At 40.4% G+C, this 12,375-nt stretch overlaps 2 protein-coding genes across 7 annotated transcripts; both read right to left on the bottom strand.

Annotated features, from left to right (window-relative positions):
• Positions 1-749: 749 nt before the first annotated feature.
• On the bottom strand, positions 750-6,709 carry LOC114734374 (protein DETOXIFICATION 48-like). Of its 2 annotated transcripts, none has more exons than XM_028922015.1 (2): positions 6,628-6,709; positions 750-2,397 (listed from the first exon to the last, which is right to left on the bottom strand). In XM_028922015.1, the coding sequence occupies exon 2, from the start codon at positions 2,383-2,385 to the stop codon at positions 907-909; it is 1,479 nt and encodes a 492-aa protein (XP_028777848.1). In that variant the 5' UTR covers positions 2,386-2,397; positions 6,628-6,709; the 3' UTR covers positions 750-906. The 2 variants fall into 2 exon arrangements, with proteins under 2 accessions (XP_028777848.1, XP_028777847.1); XM_028922014.1 differs by lacking the exon at positions 6,628-6,709 and adding an exon at positions 2,537-3,497.
• LOC114734375 (sucrose transport protein SUC4) lies at positions 2,379-11,553 on the bottom strand. 5 transcript variants are annotated; one of them, XM_028922019.1, is made up of 6 exons: positions 10,820-11,553; positions 8,435-9,171; positions 7,282-7,345; positions 7,154-7,197; positions 6,628-6,787; positions 2,379-2,397 (listed from the first exon to the last, which is right to left on the bottom strand). In XM_028922019.1, the coding sequence occupies exons 1-5, from the start codon at positions 11,322-11,324 to the stop codon at positions 6,629-6,631; spliced, it is 1,509 nt and encodes a 502-aa protein (XP_028777852.1). In that variant the 5' UTR covers positions 11,325-11,553; the 3' UTR covers positions 2,379-2,397; position 6,628. The 5 variants fall into 5 exon arrangements, with proteins under 5 accessions (XP_028777852.1, XP_028777853.1, XP_028777850.1 ...); XM_028922020.1 differs by lacking the exon at positions 2,379-2,397 and adding an exon at positions 3,561-3,972; XM_028922017.1 differs by lacking the exon at positions 2,379-2,397 and adding an exon at positions 5,177-5,243.
• Between the last annotated feature and the right edge of the window lie 822 nt (positions 11,554-12,375).

Here is a 12,375-nt window from a genome sequence, read left to right on the forward strand (position 1 = left end):
GAACAAGAAAGTAGGATTACGAAAGAGGGATTTTGGCAAGCTTAAGAGGGGAGGAGGTATTATCGGTTAATTTTCCGTTTTGGGGCAATGTGCAGAATTTGCCAATTATAGCAATGAACGCCCCCCGCAAGTTATAAAAGAACAGTATCTTCTCAGCTCAACGCTCCCAAAAAAAAAAGGAATTACAATCAAATTTCATAAAATAAAAGTAATTACTAAAAAATTCTAATAACAACCTCAATAATCTATAATGACAAGTTTTATAATAAAAATGACAATTTTGAAGACTTATTTTTTAATTATTTTCTTTACTTGGGATCTTATTGTAATTCTCTAAAAGGAATCTGCCACCCTTCTCACTCTCTCTCCCTCCTTGTCCCATACGCTATTTTTGCTACTCTTTGTCTTCTAAATATAAAATTTATTACAAAATAAATTTTATATTTAGAATAAAAAAAGTATTAGTTATCAGTACCGCACTACCTATGAAGTGTCAGGACTAATCTATTATTACACAACACAAAATTTCATGCCCCTTTTTAATTAAATATATTCTTCAAATTACATCTCTGTTTCTTTACCAATGAACTGATGAAGTACTCCTCCGGTCCTAAATATAAGGCCCTTATACATACTAGTATAAGGGTCTTACATTTAGGACCGGAGGAGTATATGTTTATATGTATATCTATTTTAAATTGGGAAAAAAAAATCATATTTGTGAACTCTAAGCCAGTCTGATCAATAAAAAATAAATTGAAGGATCATGGTGACAAGATGAAGAAGAAAATAATTATATTTTACAGTACAATCCAATAAATTAATAAGCTCATTTCAATCCCAGCCGTGGAAATAGAATGACGTTGGGGTGAAAGAGCAATGCTTAACTAAAGTAATCAAGTCACTCTATGTGGAAGGATGGGTAATGGGTATGATGAGGGGTTCTGTTTCAAGAGAGGCTGGATCAGTGATCACTATGTCTTTAAGCGAATCCTTCTTGTTACGCTCTGTTTTTCTGAATGTGGGTAATGAACCAGAATTAGCAGAAGCAACGTCAGCTGAAGTTAGCGCTCTCGCTCTTTCTGCCAGCACATTCCAATCTGTTCTGCACAGAACAAACAGCATGAGGCAAGCACACGAGGCTTGAGCAGCAAGCAACCCTAGCCAGAGCCCAGCAAAACCCAGTTTTGCGATGAATCCTAGGACCATCGCCACCGGCATGCCCACTAAGTAAAACGAACCAAGATTGATGTTGGCTCCGATGTTGGGTCTAGCACTGCCTCTCAGAACCCCGCACCCGGTGGTCTGTGGGCAGTTCCCGAGCTCACACAGGCCGGCGATAGGCAATGCGATGGCCGTTAGCTTGAGGATTTCTTCATCGCCGGTGAAGAATCTGCCCCACTGATGCCTCATTACGGTGGTGAAGCCCATAGCCCCCAGGCCCAAGCCGACGGCACAGAAGAGTGAGACGATCATGGAAATGCGCGCTTTTCCTGGGCGGTTGGCGCCTAGTTCGTTCCCCACTCTCGTGGAAACGCCAAGACTTAAGGATGATGGGAAGACATAGACGAGTGAGGTTGTTTGAATCAGAATCCCCATTGATGCAATGGTGGCTTTGGGATTACCCAGAAGGCCGCATAGCATTATCATGAGCTCGTACCACCACCACTCGAGGCACACAGAGACGCAGGTTGGAATCGCAAGAGCAAGAAGAGAAGACCAGCCCTTGAGACAGTCAATGCTAAGAGGGACCCACGAGTCCTTACATACATCGGAGAAGTAGACAAAGGAACAGAGGAAGAGGAAGAGGTTGAGGTTGGTCCAAACCATGGCTATGGCCACACCAGCAATACCCATCTTGAAGTGAACAACCAGAAGGAAATTTAACGGGACATGGAGGAGAACAGAGATGGCTGAGCAATAAGCTAAGGGCAAAGTGATGCTTTGAGTTCTGAGAAAGACACGGAGAGGGTGAAGAAGAGAAAGAAAGAAGAGGTCAGGAATGGAGAAAGAAATGAAAGTTTGTGCGATTGAGGATATGGCCTGGTCTTGACCACACCATAAGAGGATGGTCTTCATGTTGAGCCACATGAAGGAGATAGGTATGGAAGTGGAGAGAAGGAGGAGGACGGTTCTCTGGAGGGTGAGGCCAAGAAGCTTGCCTTGCTTAGCGCCGTGAGCCTGTCCACAAATGGGCTCCATTCCCATTGCTAAACCAGAGAGCACGGAGTAGCCTGTGATGTTGGCGAAGCCAATAGAGAGAGAGCCTCCCGCAAGCTCCATCTCGCCCAGATAGCCCAGGAAAAGCATAGATATCATGGCTCTCGAGTACATGAGCAACCCAGTTATGGCCGTTGGGCCTGATATCCTTCCTATGGCTTTCATTTCTGATACAACCTGAATGCAGAAAACGGAAATCAAAGAGCATGTTAGTTAATGATGAGTAAATATGTTAACAACAACTTCCCAGCTCAGACACAGACTTGAACTAGCTACTTTAGCTATAGTTAACACATTAACACTAATGTGTCATCACCTCATTAGGAGTTGGCCATCTGTGAAGCTCATCTTTATGATGATCCTCGGGAGGACCCATGACTTTGTGGCAAGTTATGAGATTATGGGTTTGTGTTGGACTCGAACAAGATGGCTGCTTGGGATTGCACATGACGACTTGCTAAGCGTAGTTGTGGATAAAAGGGAAATGAAAATGGAAAGGATAAAGAGATATTAAGAGGTTGGAGAATACAAGAACCCCAAGTTGCTAGCTTAGCCTAGTATTGGCTGTGCGTTTTGTTTGTATTGTGTCAGGGAGAAGATGATGGTGTTTGCCTATGGGAAGGGAGGTGAGGGACTGGGTTTATATGCATGAAAGCTTGGGCCCCACCAATGCTTGGAGATGTCATGAAGGAAAATACTAAAATTGGCACAAAAAAAAGGGGGGTGCTAAAGAGAAGGAGAAAGCTTGAACGGAAGAAATGCTTGTTAGTATTGTTGTGTAAATTCATTATATATAACAGGCTTAAAGAAATGACTAGAAAAACGAGTAGAAATGAGTGAAAAATGGAAAAGACGGTTTTATTTATTTATATCTGTCTTTTCAAACACATGACTGCCGAACCATTGCTTGATTACTGAGAATCCTATTTGAAGATGCGGTAGCTCCTCTATATGCTTTTGTAGAGAACAAGCATAATATGTTTCTTTAAATGAGGAAGGTGAGAAAAAGAATATGGGGTGCGGCATCTGAAGAAAGAGGAACAAAGCTAAAGGGGGTAGCGTTGAGTGCGGAGAGGAAACAAGCTTGGTCTTATCCTATATAGAGGACGGTGGTGAAACTGCACAGGGCAAAAAAAAGGAGGAAGTGGATTTATTCGGTTTAATGGTTTCTTAGCCGTCAAACCTATGATTTGTTTGTGTGATAATGATGGATGGGGCTACCAGTGGCTTTAACTCGCTTGGGGTTTATTAATGGTAAGTGGATAATCTTTTAAATCACCACGTTTGGGCTTGGATTTCTGTGTATGGCAACAAAAAGAATTTTATCCTCAAAATGGGAATGACAGGTGGAATGGAGGTGGTGGAGAAGCCAATTCTGCTTCTTGTAAAACCAACCCATTTTATTATTTCTCGTTCGTCTTCTTTCACTTTAGTTTATCAGGTAAGGTTGAGTAATTGTCAAGTATTTATGTGGTTGCGAATATTTGTGCCAATATAAAATTCGAACAAACAAGCCTTTTCCGACTGTGGCCAGCTGGTTCGTAATCTTAAGTGCCTTGCATGTTCTGAGGCAGCCATGCATGTTTCATTCTTCCCCTACCAAAACTGATGAATCCCATCCTCCACACAATTCTCGCGTCTACATACACCCATCTCAAGATACTTGCCCTAATAGAGTTGAAGCAACTTCTCTCCAGAATCCTTTCTTAGGCCCCGCAGTTTCCGGGCATGTTGCCAAGAATGAAGGATTTACTGTATAGAACATGAACACAACAATGCAAATTAGAGTTGATTTACTGACTTCATGCACTCATATTAATCAATCACAAGCAGTTTGCTTGTTATGATGAAACTTGTTGCAGCAGAAGATAAGGGTCAAATCTAGAGGATATATATAATATATAATAAACTTGAAATGAGGCTTTTTACAAACGGAGGTTTATCTTCAAGGGTATATAATAGTAACATGCGGGGAGGTGTTTGATGACATGGATGGGACCACAGGGGGGTCAATGGGCAGATGGCCAGATGGAGAGGAGGCAGATGGGAGATGGGAAGCACTGGAGAGAATAACGTGCTCCACTTACAACCATTTAATTTGCATCATAAAGGGGATCACTCTCACCCTGACTCTGCATATACAAGTGAACACTGGCTATCTCCTTCTGGGACAACAACACCCCCTGTCATCACCAACCACAAACACAGACGAGATTGCAGATAAACTTCTTTTCCCTTTTTTATTTTTTTAATTTTTTCCCCCTCACAGTTTCAGAATCTTCTACGCTCAGTCTTATTTTGTTCTATTGGATATCAATACTGCCTATACACAACCATGACCATCCCATGTCAGATTCCAACTGCCTCTAGCTCAACCAGTTGCTGTGAACCAAAGATATGGATCACGCGACAGAACCAATGCTCAGAAATCAACAATCCAACAGGAGGGGAAAAAGAAAGGCCAGAAATCAGCGTCATCCAAAGAAATAATATGATAATTAAATTGGAATTCCCTTTTACCATTGGCATCCTAGTGGAATGGGCAAGGGATGCTGCATAAGTGGCAGATTCACAGCATAGATACCGTGATGAAAGTATTGCCATCAATCAAAGAAGACGTCTAGAAACAAAGTTTTTTTAGTGGAGATCAAACAGAATCCCCCCACCACCCTAGAAGAGCATGACGAGACATACACGTTTAAAACTTAGACAATAATAATGGTCATGTGACTTTAGAAGCCAGAACAGATTAGCTCGGTGTATCCATCTTAACTCTAACCAAACTTCTTCCCGGCTAAAAGAGGCAGCTACTCCCTGGGGCTCCAAGCAGTAGTCAATTTTCATCATTCTTTATCGTTTAATGGAGTCTACAGTGGGTAAAAATCGTAACATTCGAGTCCACCGCAGAGCAGGAATTAATGCGTACCACAATTTACATGAAGAGGATCCAGGAAACGTACCTACGAATAGAGGTGAACTCTACGTTCCTTCTCAAGTACAATGGTACACTGTCTAATTAAATTCTGCACAGATACAGCCCAGCAATGATATTAATGCAGTTCGCGTAACTAAAAGATGGCCTGTTTATATAATCTGACAAGATAATACGTTCGCCCAACATTTACCACTTCCTCGCCCCAGACATCTCACATACAAATCAAAGCACTAGATAGGAAAATATCGATTTTAGCAGGCTGTCCAGAGGTAAATTCCCTTTGTGCAGTTGCCACGTGATTCAAAGATTGGACAATTAATAGTTTCAACTTTCAACAAGTGATAACCTAAGTGCTCGTGTTGACATTTTTAAATGTTCTTGAAGCGTTTGTAACGAGGCATTGTACGGAAGAATTGAAACCAAATCAGACTACAGTGAGCATCGGAAGTGTCTTAATAAACACAAGAATTTATTCCACGGCTGATGGGAATGCAAAAGAATAGAGAGAGAGTCATGTACACAATTTATGACATTTAAAAGAAATGCGTCACTCACGAACTTTTTTCTTTTCTTTTTTTTTGAAAAAAAGGGACTGTTGGACTCTGTCTCCATCAAGGTTCCCATCCATCAGCACAATTCAAATCGCATATTCACTGTTTACCACTAGGCATACTCACCACAGCAGCATGCACATATATATTATATAATATCAAAATGTATTGGATTCCAATTCGTTGTGATAGAACCACCACCATCGCATAATGAACAACACCTCAGAATTAAAGAATTTTCAGAAGGAATAACTCCCAACCAGCAGCAACTCATCTTTGTTGGAAATGATGCCTCATAGTAACTTTGGAATCAATAGAAAATGCTGCAACAATTTCCCACGGCACATAGCCATAAAGCAACTCTTCCCCAAGAGGGACCGATTTGCAGTGAAATTCTCCACCTACTGCAGATAATCTCCAACTCATTCAATACTTGGAGACGGTATTTATCATTAGATTTGAGTTGCCAGGATGTCAGGAAAAGTAATGCTATATGAATTGCTTGTTTTACGTTGTTCCTTAGACGGGCAGAGTATTCATCCTTTACTAAAACCTGCGGAGGGTCCCTCATAGTATAAACTGCCAAACAATTCTCGCTGTTTTAAAATATACCATTCAATAATTAGGATCACAAAAACTTAAAAAATAAAAATAAAAAGGTGAGTTACCAAAAATTCGATCCAGAAAATGAACGCACTCAAAATTCAGTTCATTGGCTTTAATTAGAGACCAATATGACAGAAATAAACCCCCAAGCATTGAATTATTCGTTAGAAGAGACAGGGAAGGAGAATCTTCATGAAAGAAAGCTCAGGAAAAAGATAACAAAGAAAAATCTATTCGCAAATTCTTTCAACCTGTTCATTTTTCACCATCCCCCTCAGAAAGAAATCAGAAGCAAAAGCATAAAAAATGCGGTACCTCATGTTTGGGTTCTGGGCTTTTGACCACCGGATCGAGGAATAGCCAAGACTGCAATGAGTCCACTAACTAGTGCAGCAATAGCTGCCACAGCAAAGGCTGGGGCATTCCCTCCACCGAATAGCTGATCCCAAGGTCCACTTCCGAGGGACACCACTATCTGTTCAAACATGACAAATGTATAGCTCAGGTAACTACTAAACAAGAAAACCTCCTCAAAGCAACATTGATGAAACATATAAAAATCACTCCTGGGATGTAAGAATACCCCGCTTTAATTAAGGCAAACGTATAACACAGGATCAAAAGTTCTAATCTTTTACTGGATGCAGTATTCATGACATAACATGCATTGAACCCAAATTATTTAATTATAACACATTTATATGATACAATTTTCCAAGGAACATGAAGCAGAGAGCATCACTTCAACTCCGGATGCTATGTTTTAATTCTTTGAAGATTTACATACGCAAGCATGTTTCATTTTATTTATATACTTAGATCAAACCAAAAGCTGTAATACCTGAGGGATCACTATCGCCAAATTTAGGACACCCATTGATAACCCTGTAAGGACCAATAATCAATCTTAAAAATCATACAGTCTCATCTCCAAGAAAGAACAAGTAAGGCCATAAAATAGGAAGCTACCTTGGCCAAGTCCTAGAGACTCAATGTGTGAGGAAATCAACGCGTATGGAACACTGTAAGTGATCTGCAACAATTATTCCGTTAAGTCAATCAAATCGAACCTAGAACCCTCAAATAAGATTTACATCTTCAGCTAATACACTATTGAGATAACAAATTTCAAGTTAAAAATCCAAAAATAATGTAAACTTTCAACATATTCATCATTTACAGGACTCTTACTATGCAATTCTGACAAATGAAGGTACTCAATTTAAAAGGTATTAGCAAGAGGTAGAGCTAAGTCAGAAGATGCATGGGGCCAATCAAGGATGATGATTTCAAAGTCCTTGAATAGTTGAAGAATGTACTGAAGAGAATGTAGCCAAGTCAAGTCAATTAAGACCCTTGGCCACATGAGATCCAAAGCAACCGGTGATTTCAGCATCCCAGTCTTAGTGTAAACGAATCCTCCACTCCCAGCGGTTAGCTGACACTGTAAGCACTCCGCTCTTAATAGCTCATTCCTAAAATTTCAAATTTCACTGTGGACCCTCCATTTTGGCTTACCTAAAATTTATTTTAAAAGGAATCTACCCAAACGAACTTTAAGGCTGCTAATCATTAACAGACTGTAAAGAATGACCATGCAGCATTATATAATCACAAAATAAAACATAAGCAAAAGAAGACATGCTTTTGATCTCGTAAATTAACAAATATCAGGAATTTGGAGTCTTAGGGTATGCTTGGATTGAGAAAAATTGAAAGAAAGGGGAGGAAAGTGAAATTTCAATTTTGACATTTTCCTTGATTTAGAATTAAATACAATTTTTTTAATCTTAAAATATGTTTAAATACCAGAGAATGGACAAGAAGGAGAGAACAAGAACGTTTGTATGAGTCTAAATTGAAGAAAATGTTAAATTTAAAATTTCAATGCCACTTCCTTCTTTTCCAATCTCCTCAATTTAAAAACAACCTTAAAGAAGTGCTTTATTGTCTGTTGTGCACAATATACAACAAAGGAAAAGTTTAATATAAAGTTTTAAGGGTTTTCTATACTGTTTATCATTCTACACTGAATTGTTAGATCCATCCCAGCGTCAATGTAGACCTTAGGAAGAAAGAATATCAATATGCTTCTTGCAGTAGATTATCGTGAGCAACTTACCGACAGAGGAAACCCAAGAATTGTAAAAATGATCAAAGACACAATCACAATGCCAGTTGGTGGTTGATCTTTGCCCAGATAACCGATGCTTTTTGCTACATAGGTCACCACAAGCATTCCTATAAAGCAGATAGCCATTAGAATGTTTGAAATTCCCCATACAAAGCCAGCCCCTCGCTTCCGGCAAAGCCTCTCCATGAGCAATGATGTTATTCCAAGAACAACTGAATTTAGCAATAAACCAAGTGCTCCCATTCTAACTCCAGCATCATACTTAGGGCCTTCATTTGGATCACCCCCATAAATCTCTCGGCCCATCCAATCAGTATCAAAGAGAATAAATGGAAACCATCCAATCCAAGTCAAAGCAGTAACAGACAAAATTATCCATATAGGGGCCGAAAAATATCTGAATGTCCCAAATAGCTCCCACATGAAAGCTTCTCCTGCACCACCTGACTCTCCTGCTTCTTCAGAATGAGGTGCACCGTTTGAACTTAAAGGCACTTCATGAGCAGCACTAATGCTGATATACGTGGTGACAACAATGAAAATAATGTCCAAAAAGAAAGCAGACTTGAGATTTGCACAACTGACATTGCACGCAGGAGTATAGGTAAAAGAGAAAATTCTGAACCAGCCACTGTATGATCCAGTAGCATAGCCAAGAATGTTACCGATAGCCATAAACAAAGAGTAATAAGCATTTGCCACACGTGTCCTTCGATGATCCTTGCCTGACGTTCAAAGAATACAAAGATAAATAAAATGAAGAAAAAAAGGGGATATCAATGTATTGAATATCCATCCCAAGCAAAGCAAAACCCGCACGGTTCTTTATCCCCCTGGGGGGGAGGAATGAGATATTTCTTTATCAATGGTAGTTTGTTGACAGAGCACAAAATATGACACCAGATAGAGACATCAATGATATAAATTACTCTGATGACCGTAACTTAAAGTAATGACACAATAATCCAAAGCACCTGGCATTCCGCCTGGACTCATCAAATAGTTCCCACCTACTTCTATTTCCTAAAACACACACACACAAACAGAAGGGGTGGATTCCACTCAAAATTCTAAACATATAAGGAGCTCCATTTCACATTACCCAATTCATCTTCAGAAGAAACAAGCTTCGAAGAATCAAAGCTTGAATATCAAGAACCCTTTTAAGTTGTTCAAATCCTCCAAAAATCTTTTCCAATCAAGTTCACCAAGTCTCTTCAAAATCTAGCATTGGATGTCTTCTCCCACCAAATTTAGAACAAGTGTGCCAGTGAAAAGCTCAAAACAATCAGAGACCAAATAAAAGAGTTCTTAGATTTTCTATAAAATTGCAAAGAGAATCTTTAGGACATGATAACCTCATTCAAGTTAGTACTAAACAAAAAGTTTGTTTCCCACTTGTCATTCTTTAAATGCATGAACATATAGTATTTAATTAGACAATATCACCTTCTCTTCTGTTACGAGCAAAATAATCCGGAAACAAGCACATACTATTGCTAAGTTGCATTCAGAAAACATTTCAGCCCTATATCCCAGCTTATCGTCAATACTATATGCTCTCCAGGGGATTTGTGAGATGAAATCAATAACTTGGATCCAACTTATAGATAAAATGTCAGTAAGCCTTTTCCGGTTCTCATTAGCGAGTGATGATCAATTAACCAAGGCCAGGTAAGGGGATCTAGGTTTACCCATAGTTCAGAAGTGCTGATCAAAAGGCATTCTCTCACCTTCCTGGGCATGCTTATTTACGCTACTCTGAATAGAAGTATTTGCAAGGAACTCCACACCCAGAGATAGGGAAAATGAGATAAAGAGAGAACCTCTGTTTCAAACACGGGAAGATATCCTTTAAATGGTCCATATCTACCATGTTGTAAAATACCGTTCTCAAGGCCTAATCACCAAAGTACATATGAAAAATCGTGGTCGCAGGTAACTTCAATACTAATTATGATAGTTCTCATTCAATAGTTAAGCTCATCGACACATATACGCAATTCAAGCTATAACAGGTCAAATTCATCAGAGGCCATCCGAGTCAAATATGTGTTGAACATAAATGAAGTTTGCAGATGAATGCCAACACAACATCAAGGAGCTCGATCTTTTTGGAAGTGCATTAGTCACTGACACAAATTGCAATGATGTACAGCTTAACATTAGGGGTGCAGAATAAGCCAAATGCGATTTAAAAAAATCGAGTTGACTTGGATTTAAAAGGAGCTGCTGTGATTTACACGGACGCTTCTGAGTTTCCTGATTGGATGTCTGCGCTAAATCCTAATCGATTAGGCACTAGAATGTTCAATCCCTCAAACGATTGCAAATTCAATGAGAGGGACCGAGAAAATAGGAAGAAGACTTTACCAGTGAGATCAGCAAGCAAAGCTCTACAAGGACCTTGAGTTATGTTGTTGGCCATGTCCAGAATCCAAAAGCCAAACACAAAAAAGGCCACAGCTCGCGGCCTTGAATTCTCCGTGTCACCGAGCAACCAACCAATGTCAGCAGCGAAACCAATGATCAGAACCGCGGCAACGATCGACAATGTTCCCGCCAAGATAAACGGTCTCCGGCGGCCGAACCGGCTGGTGCAGCGATCACTCATGAGCCCAACCAAAGGCTGAACGAAGAGACCAGAGAGAGGGCCACAGAGCCATATGATACTGGACCAAGCGTGAGAAATCCCGAGCTGCTGTACATATGGCGTGAGAAGAGAGAGCTGCAGAGCCCAGCCAAACTGAATACCACCAGCCACAGAAGCCACTCGAAGCAATTGCCTGAGCGGAACCCTGGGCCGAGCTGGCGTCCGCGCCGCAGACGGCCGAGCTCTGGACCGCTGGTGGCGGCTAGACTCCGGATTGGTCATCATTGGGTGCGGTGACGTATCGTCACAGTCCCAATCAACCTCCCACACACACACTCACTCTGAAGGTCGATCCAATCTGGGCGAGACCGATTCCACCTGGTGACGCGGACGAATAGGAAGACAAAGAATAGACGCAGAGGGAGGTGGCGGTTATGCTAAGCCGCACTGGTTTCAGGTGTCGACTATCCAACTATGAAGCAGACAAGGAGGAATTTGGTTAGCTTTGACATAAAAGCAAAGTATATCTTATAAAAGCAACTACTCTTAATGCCTCAATTATTAGCATTTATGTGTCCTCCACCGTTTTCACTTTTAACTGCCGCCCAGTCCAAATAACTGTTTACGTATGACCAGGTGTCTAAATTAATTACCCGTGACTAGAAAATGAGCCTTTTATTATTATTATTATTCATAACTTTAAAAAAAATTATGCAGATGTGTACTAGATTTTTATGGTATATATCTTTTGTCCGGAGAACCGGGTAGATACGTGCGCGTTGAAAAGAGGCAGTTTGCATCCCCTCTGCCCCTCTTTCGCGATCGACTGAGATGTCTGTTTGCGAATAAGTCCTTGATGGAAAGGTACTTGGTGCGGCAAATGACAGAAGTATCCTGGCAAAGTCGAGGCTGAGGGAGATAATAAAAACGACAAGGGGATTAGATGTAAAGAGATTTTTAATTGGATTATGTTATGGCCTAATAAGGACAGCTGGGATGGCTTGCTGCGTGTTAAGTAATGCGGGGATGATTTGGCAAAAAGAAAAGGAGGCAATACGTTGATGAAGGACGTGGGCTTGGTTCGCAAAGGTCGGCGAGCCTTTTTGAAAACTCTGCGCTTATTTAAATTGACTTATTAGTAGATTTTTAAAAGTAATTTACAGAATATAAAATAAAAATATTAAAAAAAAATTTGTCTCAACTTATATAAATTTACTTAAAAATCCGTCTTGAACAAAGTTTTAAACAAACCTTCTATAAGCTCGCAGCTTAATGTGGTGGCCTACGTGAGCAACGCTTCCCTGATCCAAGCGCATTGATGAGGTGCACCCCCTAT

Source organism: Neltuma alba, unplaced genomic scaffold, assembly GCF_004799145.2.
Source record: "Neltuma alba isolate B1F8T4 unplaced genomic scaffold, ASM479914v2 tig00013086_pilon, whole genome shotgun sequence".
NCBI classification, from domain to species: Eukaryota; Viridiplantae; Streptophyta; class Magnoliopsida; order Fabales; family Fabaceae; genus Neltuma; species Neltuma alba.